The 19,061-nt window shown below is 44.2% G+C and overlaps 3 protein-coding genes across 3 annotated transcripts; 1 reads left to right on the forward strand and 2 right to left on the reverse strand.

Annotated features, from left to right (window-relative positions):
- Positions 1-1,270: 1,270 nt before the first annotated feature.
- NCBP2 (nuclear cap binding protein subunit 2) lies at positions 1,271-9,459 on the reverse strand. Its single transcript, XM_028505265.2, has 4 exons — positions 9,304-9,459; positions 5,700-5,881; positions 3,407-3,545; positions 1,271-2,460 (listed from the first exon to the last, which is right to left on the reverse strand). The coding sequence occupies exons 1-4, from the start codon at positions 9,379-9,381 to the stop codon at positions 2,389-2,391; spliced, it is 471 nt and encodes a 156-aa protein (XP_028361066.1). The 5' UTR covers positions 9,382-9,459; the 3' UTR covers positions 1,271-2,388.
- A 32-nt stretch (positions 9,460-9,491) lies between these two features.
- Positions 9,492-10,360, forward strand: NCBP2AS2 (NCBP2 antisense 2 (head to head)). Its single transcript, XM_028504983.2, has one exon. The coding sequence runs from the start codon at positions 9,610-9,612 to the stop codon at positions 9,907-9,909; it is 300 nt and encodes a 99-aa protein (XP_028360784.1). The 5' UTR covers positions 9,492-9,609; the 3' UTR covers positions 9,910-10,360.
- A 1,064-nt stretch (positions 10,361-11,424) lies between these two features.
- PIGZ (phosphatidylinositol glycan anchor biosynthesis class Z) lies at positions 11,425-18,724 on the reverse strand. The gene is made up of 2 exons (XM_028505296.2): positions 17,364-18,724; positions 11,425-15,300 (listed from the first exon to the last, which is right to left on the reverse strand). Exons 1-2 carry the CDS (start codon positions 17,527-17,529, stop codon positions 13,751-13,753), a joined length of 1,716 nt encoding a protein of 571 aa, XP_028361097.1. The 5' UTR covers positions 17,530-18,724; the 3' UTR covers positions 11,425-13,750.
- Positions 18,725-19,061: the final 337 nt, after the last annotated feature.

Raw genomic sequence — 19,061 nt, forward strand, 5'->3', positions numbered from 1 at the left:
TGTACTGTTTGGTGAGTCGTGATTTTTCCCAGTGACATTCCAGTCATAATAGGGCTTATTTGTAAACTCTGACCAGTGTAGGCTCCAAGCAGCCTGCCCTTAAACAGTGCTGTCCAATGGAATTTTTTGCAGTGACGGAAATCTTCTGTGTTTGCATCCACTATAACAGCCAGTAGCCACATGTGGCTGTTGAGCATTTGAAATGTGGCTAGTCTGAATGATGAACTGAATGTTTTAATTTAGTTAATTAGCTACATGTGGCTAGTGACTAATATATTAGGTAGCTGTCAAAATGGACATGCAAATTCTGCACATTATTTATAGATTCCCCTAAAACACATTAAGTATTTCAGAGTAAGAGGGTTCCACTGTCCCTCTTTATAGGTAAGGAAATGGGCACAGACAAGGATAAGTTGGCCCAACTTTATTGAAATTTGTTACAGAAGACACAATTCCAAATAGAACCCCTATGTAGTTTTAAGGCCTATAGAAATCTGAGTTATGCTTTATTACAAAATAATATAAAACACATTAAATTCAAACTGTAGTGTAAAAAGAAATTTTAAAAAATGAATAGTATGTCCTCATGAAATTAACTGCATATGGTGCTAGTAGTTACAGCTGTTTTAAAAATTCAAATAACCAGCCCTGGCTGGTGTGGCTCAGTGAATTGAGCACCAGCCTGCGAACCAAAAGGTCGCCAGTTTGATTCCCAATCAGGGCACATGCCTGGGTTGCAAGCCAGGTCCCCAGTAAGGGGCATGTGAGTGGCGACTACACACTGGTGTTTCTTTTTCTATCTCTCCCTCCTTTCCCCTCTCTCAGAAAATAAATAAATAAAATCTTTAAAAATTTCAAATAACCAGCTTTCATTAATGAGAAAACCTGTACTTATGTAGTGTCAAAGATGCTCACAATTGAGATACTTCAGCCACAAGTTTCATAAACTATAGAAAGTTTGGGGATACTTTATTACTAGATAAAAAAACTCACTTATGTCAGGGAAAATTATACTAGATTAGCAGTTTTAAATGAGCAACAGTTCAGTACAATGTTAGAAATCACCTCTTGCTTTATAGATGCAAAATAAATACTCTAGACTTTCTTCTCTGTGCAGACCATCATTACCAAGGTTCTGAAACTCAGTAAGCACATTAACAAAAAAAAAAACAAGACAGACTTCAACATGAGAATTAGCCAGAACACAGTTCCTGAGGGAAGCATTTCTGATTGTTTTCATTAGGCAGTCTCTCAACCTTTAAGCTTTTTAAAAAGTTACTTCATTCCCGATGAAAATGAAAAGAATAAACCTGATGGCCCTCTCAGCAATCTTCAGCATATCAAGGCAATGTTTTAACTCATGTCCTCTGATATTTCAACCCATTTCTTAATGACACTGTTCCCCACTTCCCTTAGAGTATTCAAGGTACTCTATAATACAAATCAACTCTTATTTTTTTTTTAACCTCAGGAAAAACACATCTTTTGAAAAAGGTGTTTAGTAAATACTCTTCCAGTCCCAAACCTAATTTCCTGATATGTAAGCGGGTGGTATCCCCTGGGGCTGTAAGGCTTACTTTTGGACCAACTATTTAGGGAATTTTCTTAACACCTAAATTTGCATTTAGAGATTAGAATTCAACAGAAATAAATTAAGTTGTCAATATTTGTTCCTAATTTAGAGCAAAGCTTTACAATATTGCCCTGGGTAAACCAAAAGGTTATGGGTTCAATTCCCAGTCAGTGCACATGCCTAGGTTGCAGGTTTGGTGCCTGGTTTGGGGGCATATTAGAGGCAACTAATTGATGTTTCTCTTACATAGATGTCCCCCCCTCCACTGCCCCCCACCCCATTACCTCCTTTCCCTTTTCTCTAAAACCAATAGGCATGTCATCAGGTGGGAATTAAAAAAAAAAAGAAGAAAAGCTATACAATATCACAAAAATTGATTTATTAAACTTCATCTCAAGGAAACTGAAAAGTTTTTAAATAGTAATTCCAGGCCCCAGTGTAGACCACGGACCTACTTAGACATCAATATGGCAAACAAAATTTTAATTATTTTCAGTTTTCCTAAAAGAAGTGTGTTTTGGTATATGTGTGGGTTTTTTGTTAGATCAACATTATAGATAAAATCTGTTGCCAAGGAACACAGTCTTGACCTGGTAAGGAAATCATGGTACCCTGACACATGGTCAATATTCTAAGACTAGAATTAAAGACATTCTTTTGAACTTTGTCCTTTAATAATTTTCAGAGGAAAACCATGAAGTGGGCTTCTGGCTCTCAAAGCTTGGTAAAAATAGCAGGTTTGCAGACCTTGGGTAATGTATGTGAAATTCAGCAGGCCAAAGGAGTGAATTTTTCTTGGTGGGATTCTTAACTGCTCACTGGTTTTGAGCTAGTTTTCCATAGCCTCCTCTCCCAGCATCATAGTCCTGTCGATACTCATCTCGTACCTTAATTGAAAAGAACACAAGTTACAGTATAGAGAAGATTAGTGTAACAGATATCTCCCACAAATGTGTCAAATACCTAAGCCTTTTCAGATGTCAATAATGTGAACGAACATTCAAGCAGGATGTAATTTTTTAAAGCAACTAATTCAAAGTTTAACTGCCTTGCCCTGGCAGGTGGGGCTCAGTTGGAGTGTTATCTGGTAAACTGAAAGGTTGTGGGTTTGCTCCCTGGTCGGGGAGTATGTGGGAGGCCGCTGATGTTTCTCTTTCTCCCTCCTTTCCCCTCTCTCTAAATTCAATAAGCATGTCCTCGGGTGAGGATTTAAAAACAAAAGAGCTTAATTGCTGTGCAGAATTATGAGACTACCTAAAAGGGTTTTGTTTTGTTTTTACCAAGCACCAAATACATAATCATTCACTAGCATTCAAAAATAACACATTCCAAAGTAGTTAAACTCAGTTATCTATTATAAAATAAAAAGAAAACTCAAATATCAATACATTTTGTTTTTGTTCTAGACACTTTCACAAGTGGAAAATATCTAGTCCCTAGCTACAGTCCAGTAATAGCTGCTTGTGGAAATGTACAGAATATACCATTTCATTGGTTGGGAAAAAAATTTACTAATCCCAATGGGTGTTTTGAGATTCACTTCAAGCCGACGTTACAGGCACAAAGTTATTTTCTTTAATTTTTAAAAATTTATTGATTTTTAGAGAGAGGAAGGGAGAGGGAGAAAGACGGAAACACCGATTTGTTGTTTCACTTAACAAGAATCAACCAATGAATGCATAAACATGTGCCCTGACCAGGGATCAAATGTGCAACCTTGGTGTATCAGGATACCAACTGAGCTACCTGGCCAGGGCCTAAGGCACAAAGTTGTAACTCTTGTCATTAGGACTGGAATCTCAGGTAAAGGCTAAGCCCAGAGACCCTGCATACCTGGCCCCCAGACCGTCCACGGCCATACTGTCTGCCCTCCTTAAAGCCTGCATCCCAGTCTGTGCGAATGATCCGGTCATCCAGACGAGTTCCATTTATGTACCGCATGGCATTTTCAGCATCTGCTCTTGAATAGTATCTTACGTGTAAATATTAAGGAACACTACATAGCATTTCTCCAAACCTTTTTGGAAATACAGCAAACAACAGCTAAATGAAGCTGAGCTGTTAAGAAAAAGTACAAAAACTAGTCCAACCAAATAGAGTTTAAAGACAGTAATTTGGTTTGCACACGCCTGTTTGAGGTTGGTCCAGAAGCACTAGAGAGTGAAATATGACACTTATCCATGGCTACAGTGGTCATGATTTCCTGAGTAATCCTGTTAATAATTATTTGGTCCTGTTCACCAAATATTTTGTTTTGTAAAGTATAAAATATGTTTAGGGTAGGTTTAGGCCACAAAATGTACACTTATCTAAGGAATCAATAGCGTCGAAATTTGAGGCTATATATTCAAGAACAACCTTAATAAAAGGGGTCAATGGGCACATGGAGTTGCCGTTGTATTTCATTAAAAAGAAAGACTGAGAAATGCTGATCTAGACATTGTTTGCCTTGTCTTTAATTATACTGGGAAACACTTGCTGAAATTCCAGTGTCTAGAACCTACAAGATGCCTAGCACATAGTGGGCATTCAGTAATTTTTTGTTGATGAATGAAATGCATGCTAAAAGGGCAAACAAAATTAACAGTGCCAATGGCAGCTTCTCTTTTGGGTATTTGCCATTATGATTGTTCATCTTTGGCCTGTAAGACAAAAGCAAAAATACTCTAGCTCTCAGACAGATTATGACATACAGGGTGGATTTTCTTTGTCTTTTGTGTTTTCATTGTTCTCCCAGTCCCCTGTGAACTACTGCTATCAGAGGCAAAAACAAAACAGGGGCACTCTGGTTCCTTGCATGTGAAGGGAGAATGGAAGGAAGAAGCTTGCAGAGCCCAGAAATCAGATACCAGAACCAAAAGTGGGGTTTATGGTTCAAGCTAATAGTGAGCACATTTTCCTCCTTTCCTTCTTAAGACCCATTCAAATGAGAGAAAAGAAACATACACCCAGAAAATAGAAGAGGCCATCAGCAGACTAGTGATTCAACAAAAGCCAGTGGGAGAGTACCAATGGATGAAACAAAGTCACAGTCTGAAATACTCTAAAAAAGTTAGAGGAGAAGACCAGAAACCCAGGAGGCTCTAAATTCATAGATGAATAAGAAGTGAAGCTGCAAATAGGGTTTAATGAACAGTCTATGTGGAAAGACTTGCTAGCAGGAAGGCATTTAATTTCAGGTAAATACAAATAAAATGACGGGGTTCTGAAAGAACTGTCTGGAAGAGCTAGGGCACCATCTTGATGTTAGCTGGCCAACATATAATTCTTTCTGGCATTTGGAAAACCCACATATCTGAAAGGTAAGGCAACAACTTAAGAGAGCAGCTCTGCCTGGGTCCACAAAATGAGCAGCCTTTTTCCTAATTATGATTGGAAACCCAACCTTTATGGGAAATTTACAACATAAATACACACATAATTCAGGACAAAATTTTCAAAAGACATGTCAGATCAGGTCTGGGAAGTTTCTCACCATATAAAACAAAATGACCACAAAAAGAAAGCTATTAGGGAAAAAGATGATAAATTTGGAAGTTCCAATATTTACAGTTTCCAGGAAGAGAATAAATGATCACAAATAGTTTTGGTTTTGACCTAGGAAAATCAAGCTATATACACCTAATATTACGTGATACATACTTTAAAGCCATTTTAAAAAGAAGTAGACCTACATGTGCTAATGTGCAACAACTTCTAAGAGGTGAAAAAAAAAATAGTGCATGCAGTATACTACCACACATCCACAGGATTTCTTCAGGAAAGACCCAAGAGAATAACTGATTGTCTCTAGGCTTATAATGGTACAAGGATTTTATTTTCACTATACCCTTGACTTTTTAAAACACCATGAGCATATATTCTTGAAAGATTATTTTTCTTAAATTAACTGTAAACAAAGAATGGATTTCAGAACAGAATATAAATGTTACCAGCTTTCACAATGTAAGAGTATACTCATACTGGGCAGAAAGTAGGAGTAGCTGGAGGAAGGAAAGAGAGAGAGAGAGAGAGATAAGTTTAGGAATGCTAATTAGCGAATATCCTTTTTTTTTTTTTAAGCAGATGACTAACTGCTCTAGATCCCACCTTCATCTAATAGCTACATCAGACAAGGGAAGGATACTCCACAAAGCAGAAACCACATGCTGTTTTCTTCATTTTATCCAGGCCCATAATGATTTTCTTTATGTCACCACTTTTGCTGAAGAGTTCATAGATTTGTTCTTCAGTTGTGTAAAAGGAAAGATTTCCAACATATAGTGTACAGCTTTTCTTCAGTAGTTTTTCCTGTTCTTCATTGTCACCCTAGAATTTCAAACAGAGAAAAAGTTAACACAATCTAAGAAGATCCTTGCTTAGGTAGTATTGCTAATATTTGAAAACTTTTCATTAATTCTGATTCAGGCATCACCTTCTCTCATCATCCCAATCTATAACAAAATACCTTGGCCCCCCCCCCCCCCCAAAAAAAAAGAGAGGGGGAGAAGTGTTCACAATCTATGAAACGCTTACACAAGGTCCAGGTTGCTTTTAATAGAAGGCCATGACTTGAAAGTTACATTGCACGTGGCCTTCCTTTTCCTGTACCATAATGCCTGCCATACAAGTGGCATGCCTTTTCCTGAATACTCATATCCTCAGCGCTGGATCCTTTTCTAATAGTTGAAGTTTAATTTCCAGACCCTGAACCAATATGTTTGAAAGGGCGTTTTTAACCTTTGCAATGAAAAATAAATGGATTTGCAGAGATAGGGTACCCCTGTAACCCTCCCATAGAGAATGTTCAAAGCAACAACTGCTTAGGTAGTTTACATGCTCATATATTTTTCTCTGAGTTTAGGAGAAAATCTTTTAGCCTCCACGCTGGGGAGGGCAAGTACTGATTAAATAGAAGACCTACCAACTGACCTGTTCTCAGGCCCTCAGACCCATGTTTGGGCTCTAATACTAGCCACACAGTGGTATTCAAACTTGGAAAGCAGTTGAGCAGAATCATGTTTAGGCCACCAGCGCACTTTCCCAAGAGGCACGGCTTTTTCATTTACTGGTCTGTTTAGAATACTAATCCAGTTTCTTCACTCTGAGAATAAGACTGCATTATTCATCTCTGAATGCTTTGTGGTACAGTGCTCAGAGTAATAGGTCTTGTGCTTACGTTCAGTGGCAGAACAGAGAAACCATCTAAAGTCACATCAAAAGGAAAATGGTTAACTAAATCGTGATATCTCAATAAATAAAACTATGTAGCCCCAAGAAAAGTATTCATCCACATATAGTGATATAGAACATTTCCATAAAGTGAAAAAGTGAAAAAGTACAGAACAATGTGAAGGATATGCTCCAAGTTTATATCTTCTAAAGTATGAATACTCATAGATATCATCAACAAGAAAAAGGTAAGTATGTCTGACCAGTGAGAATCAAGGGACTGTAGGTCAGAGATTTCCATGTATGAGGTCGCCATTAATTCTGAGAACTGAGTGAGGTAGGTCCTAATTTATTCTCATTTTACACCTCAGTAAAGACAGTTAAGACTTGCCCAGGGTCACACAGCTACTCTGTAGTTGTAGCTAGCATTCAAATCCAGTCTTATACCCAATCCAATACTTCCTTAAAAAGTCCCCAGGGTGCCCTGACTGGTGTGGCTCAGTGGGTCAGGCGTCCTCCAGCAAACTGCAAGTCCATAAGTTCAATTCTTGGTCAGGGTACATGCCTGGATTGCAGGCCAGGTCCCCAGCTGGGGGCCTGCAGGAGGCAACTGATCAATGCTTCTCTCCCTCTCTTCCTCCCCCTCCCTCTGAAAAATAAACAAACAAAACTTTTAAAAACTACAAAGTCCACAAGACATTAGGTTTTTAGAACTTTGGAATAAGACATTAGATGCACTTTATTTGTATTACTGCTGTAATAGAATGTTTTTATTTGTTAAAATTATGGTCAGGAGGGCATTTTCTTTTTTCTTTCTACTTTACTCACACAAATAATGTCCAAACAAATAGCCTATGGCTCAACACAACTGTGTTGTACTTAAGGTATGATATTAATGTGGATTCCGTTCAGGGAACATTAGAAATTCTGCATGACAGTATCTTACTACTATCAAAATAAAGCTACAGGCTTTAGAGTTCAAGGAAGAATAATAGGAAACGTTGAATCCTTTCAGTTTGGATTTTTCAGGATGCTTGAAATTCAAGATGGTTATGATGTGGAACTTTCTAAAGTAATGAGAACTCTTAAGTGACAGAAGTGAAAATCATGCCTGGCACATGGTAAACATTTAAAATCAGCTGACTGAGTAAAGGAATTTAAGATCTTCCTCTCTCTGGCCTCAAACAAAATTTCCTTTTCTTACTCTAATAACGCTGTTTACACATTCCCCACGCCTACCTTCTTCAATATGTGCCCCTTTCTTGCCCAGTCACAAGGGTTATATCCCTTTTCTGAATTCTCACAGCCCATCCTCCCTTTACACTCCTCATTTCTCTCCAGGTGATGATTACCTGCCTCCATTTAAAGTCCCTCCTATGGGATTACAAGCCCTTAGGAGTGCAGAAACTGTCTTCCTTCTCTCTTGCAGGGGTGTCCAACTTTTGGCATCTCTGGGACATACAATAAATACACTGGGACACATAATTACACACACAGAACCCTCATAATGTTTTAGGTTAATTTACAATTTTGTGTTGGGCCTCATTCACAGCCATGCTGAGCTGAATGCAGGGCCACAGGTTGCACACCCTTGTAGGGTTTAGCAGGGGGCTTCAGCAACAACACTGGATAACAGTGGTTAGTGAGGCTAGCTTCACCCCACCCTTTGCTGCTAGTGAATAAACCACCTTGAATATGTTGCCTTCTCTTTTTCCACAAAATCTATGACATAGGCCAAATTAAAATTTTCCTCTTCTGAGGCCCAGCAGTTCTGACTTGAACATGTATAGCAGCGGTTTTCAACACTTGTGCCACAAGAATTTTCAAAACATGCAATATCCGACCTCTTTTCCCTTAGATGATCAAATCTTAAAAAAAAAAAATAACAATAGCCAAAACAACAGCCCTACGGTGTGAATGGGTCAAAATCATACCTACTTTTCGGTAAGGTCAGAAAATATTATTTTGGTGTGCCACGAAATTTAAGTCGTTTGTGTGCAGTGAGATGAAAAAAATTGAAAACCACTGATCTAGACACTTAATGTGCTAAGCTGGTCCATCTCCCCACTCCTATGGCTCCCTAGGGGTGGAGACTGGTCTAAACTTTTGTCTCCCACCCACTGCGTAGAAGACTCGAAGCGCCAAAGGGCAGTTTGGCTCATCTAATCTAAACCAAAACATAATAAAAGGCCCCAGATATCAATATCTGGGTCAGGAAGGCGCCTCCACACCCTCCAGGTGTCAGAAGGACACCCCTTCCCCTCATGAGAAAGTTACCAAGGCACAGTCCAGGAAAACGTGAGCCACCACTACTGCCGCTCGAACCCTTCTACACTGGCCCGGGAACAAAGAGTGGCTGCAAGGGAATGGGAGGGCGAGCCTCAAATGCGATTTCTAGGAGAGAAGGAGATTCTGTGATACCCAAACGCCCTTTCAGCATCCATTCCCCAGCAGGCACTGGGCCTCACTTCGCGTTTCGGGAAACCAAAGCATGGGAAACGACAGGATGAGACCAGAGAAAACCAACTCTCAGCGTTCTGGCCTAGGGCCTTCCCTTCTCGGGTTTCGGCCTCCCTTACCCGGAAGTGTTGGTCCCGGTACTGGCTTAGCTCCACATAGGAGTCGCTGCGCAGCGCCTTCAGGAGGCCACCGGACATAGCGCAGAGATGTGGACGGTCACACCGTCACTCCGGGAACTACTAGCCGCCGCGGAGGTGACGGAAGCGGAAACGCGCGGGGGCGACTGCTGAAAGTCGTACTTTCGTCGACCAATCCCAGCCCGGCAGTGTCGTCACTGGGCGGTGCGGATTTAGACGTGGTCCGTTATGTAGCGTCGCCGATTAGAAGCCAGGGCGGCGCGCTACGGGTTCCGGGTTGCTCCAAGGATGGTCCTACGGAGGCTGCTGGCCGTTCTGCTGCACAGCCCGCAGCTAGTGGAGCGCCTGGCCGAATCGCGGCCTATCCGGCGTGCGGCGCAGCTCACTGCCTTCGCACTACTGCAGGCCCAGCTGCGCGGCCAGGACGCGGCCCGTCGTCTGCGAGGTCTTGGGGCTGGGCCCGCGGCTTCCCTGGGCCGGCGCGCTGCCCGCTTCAGAGACACCTTCATTCAGGAGGTGCGCCGCGGCCTCCGGGAGCGCCCCGGGCCACCACCAGGTGGCCAGAGGGGCCGGGACGCAAACCACTAAACCCGGATTTGGCCGGCCGGAGATCGACTGCTTTTCCTTCTGGTCTGGACACGGGCCTGGGCGCTAAGGAGTGATCCCCGGCACTGCGCAAGGCTTCGAATCCTGACTCATTTCGGCTTGTAGAGGCCCACTTATCAGAGAACCCAGAGCAGCCAAACGGACGTCCTCGGTGCAGCCCTGTGATCGGACAGGGCAGTGTGTGAAGAAATACCCCGAAGCCTAACAGAAATGGAGGTAGGCTAGACCCTGATACTGCACGTGCAGAGAGAGCCCTGGACCGTACCGCAGAGCGAAAGAGTCTGCCTTCTGCGAATGGGACTAAAACTCGTGGTAGTTGCTGCTGCCTCTGCATCGATGTAGCACGGCACTGTCTGCAGATGAGATCATGGATGGAAAGACAACTTAGCAGATGCCAAAATCCTGTGATTAAATGTGCGAGCTGAGTAATGGATATGAGTGTGGTACTTCTCTAGCAAGCTGTATTAGGATTCCTGGGCACTATAGGCCCGGGGAATGAATGGTTAACATACTGAGTGCTTACTTTGTATTGCTATTTGCTAATGCACCCTGTGTGGGTTATCTCACTTAATCCTTACAGCCACTTTAATTTCGGAAAGGTTAGATGCTTACTGAGCGGGATGTGAATACAGGCGTTTGACTCTAGGGCCTAAGTGCATAGCTCTCTGTAGCATTTACTCTGACCTTCAGTGCCTGCCTTCCTACTCCCCACCATCACCACTGGGTGTAAGGACTACTGCCTACCATGGAACAAGCTATCTGGATTCCTATTCACCACTTTAGAGGGTCAAGGATACAATATAAACATTATGGTGTAGCTAATGGACTCAGTAGTAGGAAAATCCATTGTATACAGAAATGTCCTGCCATTAGAGGCTGATCACCTCTAATTAGGCTACACAGTTATTCATGCAATCTAGAAAGGTCAAAGCCAGGGGAGAAGCTTTTAGACTGATTGGTAACCAAACAGACTTATACTCTGGTTTTTCTGATAGTCACGAGGAGCTGGATAGGGCTGGAGACCTACGCTGAGGATGAAGGAATGAAAGTAGCTTGTCCTACACTTTCCTAATGGTCAAACTCCTGCTTGGCATCCCACCCTTCAGCCTTCCCATCAGAGGTACTATTTAATCCTCTCTGAGGCCAGAAGTCCAATTCCCCTAATGACAAAAATCCTGGTTTGGCATACTACCCTCTTCTCCTCTAAGAGGACATATCCTTCTTCTAGACCAGAGGCAACTCACGGGATTCTTGTAGCCTGGCAGTGGTGAGCCTGAGGAGCTTGTTCACTCTACTGTCTTGTCTGTCTCTTTGGTCTCAGTCCTATCCATTGGTCTCTGGATATCAGAACAGCACAATATTAGCATTCCCCAGCCCAAATCCCTACCTTCAACATAAACAAGCACACTCACTGTCTTTTTCTAGAAGAAACAGAAAGGGAAGAGGTGCAGGAAGCAATGAAATTTCAAGACAAACTGGCCATTTAGTAAGAAAGGAAGGAAAGCAAGAGAAGGGAGCACTTGCTTATTTTTTGTGGAAGGAGTATTTAAGAACTTTAAGTTCCTTCGATTTCTGTAGAAAGCGTCTGAGAGTAGAGAGAAAACTGTCCTTTCTGCTCCAACCAGAGGTCATTGGGATGTCTCCCCACATCATTATAAAAGCCTCAGTGTTTGTATTAGTGGCTTGCCTTCTCACCAATTACCTTACTACTAAAGAAACAGACCAAATCCTCCCAACCCCGACAACAGCCTCCCAGCGTGCCATTCAAGCTCTCCTAAGCTCTGCCAGAGAGGGAAGCAGCTCACCCCCTCATTCTGCAGACCTTGCAGTGATTTCAGCTCACCTTTTGATGCCACACAGGTACATTTTAATGACAAATTTAATAGAGCTCAGACCACCACAATCTACACCAACAGGTTTTCCAGGGAATTCTGAGGTTGTGGACTCACCTGGAAAAGGGAAGAGGCAGAAGCCGGAGGAGTTTGGGATCCTAGTGTCTTGGGTGTGTCTGACATGGCATTTGGTTTTATATCTATGGACAGAAATGCCATTTTTGGCTGCAAAATAAATATGTGCTTATCATTTGCCAGAGATGATATCTTAGGGGTAGGAAGACAAGTCAAGATGTTTGTAGCAGAAACAAACTACAAGAATAATGAATTGCTACGAATGAGTCTCTAGAGTTTAAAGGAAGCAAATGTCCAATAGTGTTCTAGAGCCAGTTTGTGCTGCTTCATGAGAGTAGATCCTTGGTATCTCCTCCCAGCTTGGAATTCAGTAACATCAATTTAGTAGTTTGAAATAGCCATGTGAGAGTATTTACACCACAGAAATAGGCAAATGCTAAAATTGGGGGTGGGATTGCCCCAGAAAACAGGTTGCTACACATTTACCAGCCTACCAATGAATTTCCTCTTCCTAGGATTGGAGTCATGAGAAAGGTATGGCACTAAGACCCTAATAGCAGTCACAGAACAGCATGCCTGTGAGGGGTATAGCTTTAAGATTACACAAGGCTTTAGCCAGCAAAAGGTAAGACTAGGAAAGGACTCAGATTTGGTTATTTGTATAGGTTTGGTGTCCTGCTCTGTGCTGACCTCCAGCTCACTGGTCTCTGTGGCCCTGTTGCCTCTTGTTCTCATAAGGTGGCAGAGGTGTGAGGTGGGAGAATAAGGACAGGTGTAGTACCACAGCTCCTCATGTCCCCAGTGGAGGGGGTAGAGAGTACCTGTGTTGGGAGCAGCATGCTCAGGGGTATGATAGCTTCCATCAAAGCAACACGTGTTGGTTTGGCAGGGGGTTCGCTCTCTATCCTGTGAAGAGGGGTTTTAGACAAGGCCTTTGAGCTTGGAAAGGAACCAGATCACATTTAAGAAGAAAGGTTTCTGGGAGCACCAGGTTGTCAGGTGCTGCTAGAAGCTGACTATTGTGTGTCCTCCACTCTGAGTGTGGCGGGCTCAGGAGGAAAAATGATTCTTAAAGGAAGAATGATCCTTTATCCAGGAGGATGATCCTTAAAGGATGACAGGCCAAAGTGTCCCACTGCCATTGATGGAGAGGTGTAGAAGGCAGTGGAAAGAAATACTCCAGATCTATTTTTTTTTTTTTAGTAATAGCCAAACACTAAGGCAGCAGGCATAAAAGTGCAATTAATTACACCACCACACCCACTTCTATGCTTAAAGATCATGGGAGAGACATGCCTATCTAGCCAGGGGACATGTGTTGCAGACCCAGGAATGACAGACACAGTGTTAGCTGGCAGACACCTCAGAGATCCTCTGATCCCTTGTACAGGTTGGGAAACTGAGGCTGGGTAAGGGAAGAAGCTTTCTTAAGATCACAGAGCCAGTGAGTGTCAGACCAGGGATTAGAACTCTGGTCCCTTGAATCTGAGCTTCCTACTCTCTCTACATTCCCACTGCCTCCTTCTAGGTGTCTAGGAAGCCAAAGGTTGTCATGGCAGCAAGAGGTAAGGCATCTTGGAAGATTTGGAGGTCATTGAGGAATGTCATTAGCACATGATTGTCTCTTCACAACCAGATGCTACCATATATTTAAAACAGCACAGTGGCTGGAAGGAATAGGGCAGGAACCACTGGGGGCCATTGGTTATACCAGGTTCTTTAGGGACCTTGACCAGTCAGATCTTTGGTCTTTGAGGGGAAAAGGATGTCAGATTACCCAGAAGGTAAGACAGCTGAGGGCTGTGTGTAGGAGAGGCAGTGGTGGGAGTTCTGGAAGGGAAAGGAAAGGAATGGAAGAGACTCAGGGCTCTGTCCCAGCCCAGCTACCTACACAGAAGGTGGAGTGGTGCCTTCATCTATGGCAGTGGATTTTCTGTCATGTTGTCAGGCTTCTCTCCTAGCTCCAGGATGTGAAGGCTGAGATGGTCCCTCCAAACCCCACTCAGCAGGGAGGACAGGGCTGGTGGGTCCTCAAGGGTCAAGTGGGGAAACACAAGTGTCTCACTCTTGAGGGGAAAACTGCACTTCTCCATGGCAGGCCTGGTGGTGCCAGGAGTCACCACAAAAAGGCGGCAGAGCCGCTGTCCACCAGCCACTTGGCAGGCTGGTTGTCTGGTGAAGTTGTTCAGTGCTTGGCACAGTACCCAGTCCTCGGTCCCACCCAGGTCCACCACCTCCACAGGTGATCCCAGACCTGAGATATGTAGGAGGTGTCGGGGAGGCATATAGGTGTGGGTGAAGAGGAGTGTGTAGTGGGTAGGTACACTTGGGAGCACAGGTGCATGAACCACCCGCTCCAGGTGCTCCAGGCCAGGTACTAGACCCCCCTGGTGCAGGCAGCCAAAGAAGAGGGCGCCCAGAACATTGAAGAGGACCAGGGTGCCCTTGTAGGGCACAGGTTGGGTCTGTGGACTACAAAGCAGGACCAAGGGGACCAGAAGGGGGATCAGGAACCGAGCCTCCTGGTGGCTAAAAGCAGACAGCAGGGCCAGGGGCAGGAAGTAGAAGAGCAGAAGGTGAGACCTGGGGCTGGACAGTAGACTCTGGGCATCCGGCACCCTCCGAAAGCCTGTTTGTTTAAAGGCCTGGAGGCAGGCTTGCAGCTCTTGCCACCCAGCCTGCAGGGCCTGGGCATGCAGCATCCCAAAAAGCAGAAAGCCATTGACTGCCAGGTGAGTGAGCCGAAAATGTGTGCCATGCCTCACCAGGTTTTGAGGATCCAGGTTGTAGTGTAGGAAATTGGCAGGCGTCAGGACAAGGGCCCTGGATCTAGAGAGAGTGGAGAAATACCAGCTATCCACAGCCACAAACACTGATGCGGTGAGGATTGATCCTGGGAGGAGCCCCAGGGCTTCCTTGATCAGTGACTTGAAGGCAGGGTTCGTGGCTCCGCAAATGCTCCAGAGAAAGATGGGGATCAGAGCAAAGGCCAGAAAGGTGGGCCGGTTGAAGAAGCCAGCCGCCACGATACTTCCAAGAAGCCAGCTGTGCCACCACGGAGCAGGCTCTTTGGTTGTGGGGCTCCAAGCTACACGGGAGGATACCAGTACCAGCAGCCATGCAAAGAGCAGTCCCTCGATGGCATTGGAGAAGGTCCTTGTATAGAAGACCAGGGTGACGTAGGAACCAGACAGCAGGACCAGGGCATTCCAGCGCTCTGCCCTCCACAGTGGGGCCAGGTGGTACACGGCCACATCCAGAGCAAAGGAGAGGGCAGTGAGGAGGAGCCGCGGTGCCACCAGCAGCACGTACCCACTCACTGGGATGGGCCACAGTCCCAACTCTCCCCAGAGCCTGAGCAGCCAGAAAGCAGAGCCAGAGGTCAGCAGTGGGAAGACCACGGTGCGGCAGGAGTTGCTGGGCTGAAACTCCCAAGGCCGGGCAGCCTCTATGCCCAGGATGTCTTCTGTAGAGAGAGAAGCAGAGGTGAACCAGTTCCAAGCTCAGGGAATACAGTACACAAAATTCTAGGATGGCTCCAAGATATTCGAGCCCTCTAATGCTGACTTCCTGCATAACCCCTGGGACTGTGAAAATGGTGGGTTTCACTCTTGTGATTAGGTTATGACCCAGGGGACAGCTGACCATAACATACAGAGATAACCCAGATGGGCCTGAAATAATCACATGAGCCCTCTAAAAGTAGTGTTTTCTCCAGCTGGTGACAGAAAAGGACATCAGCGATTCAAACCATTAAAAGGATTTGATGTACCATTGCTGTCTTAAGAGGGAGGGAGCCATTGGCGAGGCACGCGGTAGCCTCTAAGAGCTGAGAGCAGCCCCTGGGTGACAGCCAGCAGGGAACGGGGACTTTAGTCACATAGCCAAAATAAACCAAGTTCTTCCAATAAGAAGAATGAGCTTGGAAAGCAGATTTCCCACCCCCAGAGCTTCAGACAAGAACTCAGCCCAGTCTATACTTTGATTTCAGTCTTGTGCTGCCCTAAGAAGAGAGCCCATGCCTGACTTCTAACCAACAGAACTGTGAACCAACAGTTTCAAGCTGCTAGGTTTGTGGTGATTTGTTAGGCAGCAATAGAAATGAATACAGGAGAGTTCGGCCCTACCTGTGGAGGGAGCAGGAGGAACTGTGCTGGGGACATAAGGTGACAATGTGCCCTGGACAGGGTGTATGGGGAGGAGCAGGGAGAGGTTCCAATCCTTTCCTCAGATTTAAAGTCTCCAAAGTCAGAGTCAAAAACACATCTCTGTAATTATGATTCTTACCCAGGATAAGCAGTGTGAGGAGGTGGAAGGGAATGAGCAATTGTGGCTATGGTCAAAAGTGACTTTAGTTTTGTCTACATTTAAATTTTTTATAAGAAGAATATATTCAAGCAGTACTTAGGATACTTGTCAGCCGGCCCTGGTTTGTGACCCTGTGCTCCAGTGTCCCAGAGCTCTGAGGGGTGAGGATGAAGGAAACAAACTTTTAATTTCTGCATCTCAGCTCCACCCCACAACTTCTCATCTTTATAACATTGCTGGTTTTAGGGCTATTTGTTTCCCCTACTTATTCCTTCAGCCTTTTAGCCACTTTCTCTATGTCACAAGGTGAAAGGGGAACAGAAAATCTAGGGTCAGGTCAATCTGGCTGCTTTTTACTGCCTCTGGTTTTAAAAAGTATAGAAAAGAAGACTGGACCTTTCAAGTTAAATCCACTTGTTGAGGTCTGTGGCAGAAATAGCTGAATGTCTTCTGAATATCCATTCCCTCCTTATTCCTTAGTCTCTTTAGTGGGATGTTTGGTCAGTTATAAAGACTATAATGTTCAGCTTCCTTTGCAGCGAGGAGTGGCCATGTGATACATCCTGACTAATGGGATAGCAATGGGCAAAAGGTATGCAACTTTCAAAAATGCCCTAGAAGAGAGCAGGCATGCCCATTTCTTCTCCAGTGGCTGGAAAGACTTGGTTTTAGAGTTGATGGCTGGAGCTCAAGCAGCCATCTTCAACCATGAGGAGGAAGCCATGTGCCCAAAGCACATCTGAAAAGGCTCAAGGTCACTAGCAACTATCCTCATGATGTGCCCTACACTGCCTAGCAGGTAAGTTCTAACAAGTGAGCATTCCAGGTCTGGGTTCCCTGAGCCCTCATGTAAATCTACAGAGGAAAAGTTACATTAGTTCAGATTACAACCCTGTGTAAATTTTCCCAATCACCAGGGAAGCCCAACACAAATCCTTCCATTGAGCAATACAAAACAATTTTTCCTCCAAATAACCTGTACTGTTGGTCTAAGTTGGAAAACATCAACAAGGCTGGCATTTCATTAGTTACATCCAGGAGGTCAATGTTACCACTCAGGAAGGAAATTCGAAGTCTCCACTCCCACGTTCTTATTCCAGAGAGCCTCATGGACTTACTGCTCATCTGCACAGATATGTTTCTCCCTCCCCACTAAGTATGCAGTCAGCTCTAACCCAAACTTTGCTGCAATTTATCTTAACCATGCAGGGGGCGCTTTACCTGCCATGACCTCAGGTGACTGGAAGAACTCATCTGGGTGCACATAACCTGTCTGTGGAAGGAGACACCACAGCAGGCGGAGCAGGCTGAGGCTGCCCCACAGCACCCTAGATGCCATCTTCAGATCCAATTTCTTCCAAGACACTGGGCCAAGAGCCTTCTGCATGACCTCTGAGCTACTTCAGGTGCTGTTCTGGATCCACAGATCTGTATCTGCTAACCATAACATTTGTTATTATCATGTAATTTATGATCTGTTCAATCATTTGAACAAATTCAAAATGGAGCTATGTACAATTAAAATGATAACAATAACAGCTGCTATTTATTAAGTGCCTGTTAAGTGCCAGAAAGATTACATGCATATCTCATTTAAATTTTGCCAGTCAGGGGCAGTGGGTCTCATTTCCTTTTTACAGATGGGATAACTGAGACCCCCATTGAGTAACCTGATTACTTGATAATCATATTTGCTAGCATGACATTTTGCTAAGTGTCTAAATATAACATTTGCAATTAGGATTAGGGTGCCCTCCAAATCTAGGTCTCACAGCCCCAACCCTGTTCACAGCTCCTGTCTGTAGGCAAGCATGGCAGCCTGTCTCTTGCAGTTCTGAAAACAAACTTGGGAACCTCAATGGATCCCACCCAATTCCCTGCAGGAATGCACCACATTCCACTCTGTTGTCTCCAGTCACTCCCTCCAACTTTCACACACCCTGGAACCTACCTTTTAAAAACTTATGGGAACTTACTGCTAGGGTCTGAATGTCTGGGTCTCTCCCCTTACATTCATGTGTTGAAATCTTAATGCATGCTGTAATGGTATCTGGAAGTGGGGGCTTTTGGGAGGTGTTTCGGTTATGAGGGTGGAGCCCTCATGAATCATAGTGTTTCTATAAATGAGCCTCCACAGTGCCCCTTCACACCTGCCCACCATGTGAGGACACAGCCAGAAGCCACTGGCTATGAACCAGGAAGTGGTCCTTCAACATGCTACTGCCTTGGGCCAGCCGCTTATATCCCTAAACCTCAGGTTCCTTGTTGAGAAAGGCAGATGACAGTATCAACCTCATGGGGTCGAGGGAGAAATAAAGAGCTATTGCACGCAGGGCACATAGTGTGCAGAGCTTGCAGCGATCAATCTGAGGTTACCGTTACTACTTTTTTAGTGGAGGCCCAAGTAATAAAGTCCTGGCTGCTTCAGACACTCTAGGAGATCCCCAGAGTAGCACGTCCACTGATGTGCTATGAAAATAAACAGGATTTGGTTCCATCCAGTTGCCTAGATACATTCATGCATGTGTTTCAAACTTTTCTTTAAGAACAGAACTTTTAGTCCTGGCAGAATAGCTCAGTTGGTTAGAGAGTCGTCCAATATGCCCAGGTTGCAGGTTCAATCTTCAGGCAGGGCACATACAAGAAACAACCAATGCATGCATAAATAAGTAGAACAAAAAATAAATGTTTCTCTCTCTCTCAAGATTAATAAATAAAAATATATACTAAAAAATAGAACAGAACTTTTATTCCATGATGAGAATTAAAATACAAATCCACTATGCTGATTGGGAACACAAACCCAGCCTGCCCTGTACTGATGTGGGTAGTTACGAACAATCCTGGATTCTGAGTCTGCAATGTTTTCCCTCTGCAGTGACAGAAGAAATTCAGCAAGGGGACATCTGTTAATTTTTT

This window comes from Phyllostomus discolor, chromosome 2 (assembly GCF_004126475.2).
Source record: "Phyllostomus discolor isolate MPI-MPIP mPhyDis1 chromosome 2, mPhyDis1.pri.v3, whole genome shotgun sequence".
NCBI classification, from domain to species: domain Eukaryota; kingdom Metazoa; phylum Chordata; class Mammalia; order Chiroptera; family Phyllostomidae; genus Phyllostomus; species Phyllostomus discolor.

Coding starts and splice junctions, on each gene's coding strand:
- NCBP2 (XM_028505265.2), bottom strand. CDS start 9,381: ATGTCCGGTGGCCTCCTGAAGGCGCTGCGCAGCGACTCCTATGTGGAG. Junction 3,546..5,699: donor TGTGGTTTCTGCTTTGTGGA/GTATCCTTCCCT, acceptor TTTACACGTAAG/ATACTATTCAAGAGCAGATG. Junction 2,461..3,406: donor GTGGACGGTCTGGGGGCCAG/GTATGCAGGGTC, acceptor TTTTCAATTAAG/GTACGAGATGAGTATCGACA.
- NCBP2AS2 (XM_028504983.2), top strand. CDS start 9,610: ATGGTCCTACGGAGGCTGCTGGCCGTTCTGCTGCACAGCCCGCAGCTA.
- PIGZ (XM_028505296.2), bottom strand. CDS start 17,529: ATGCAGAAGGCTCTTGGCCCAGTGTCTTGGAAGAAATTGGATCTGAAG. Junction 15,301..17,363: donor GTCACCTGAGGTCATGGCAG/GTAAAGCGCCCC, acceptor CTCTCTCTACAG/AAGACATCCTGGGCATAGAG.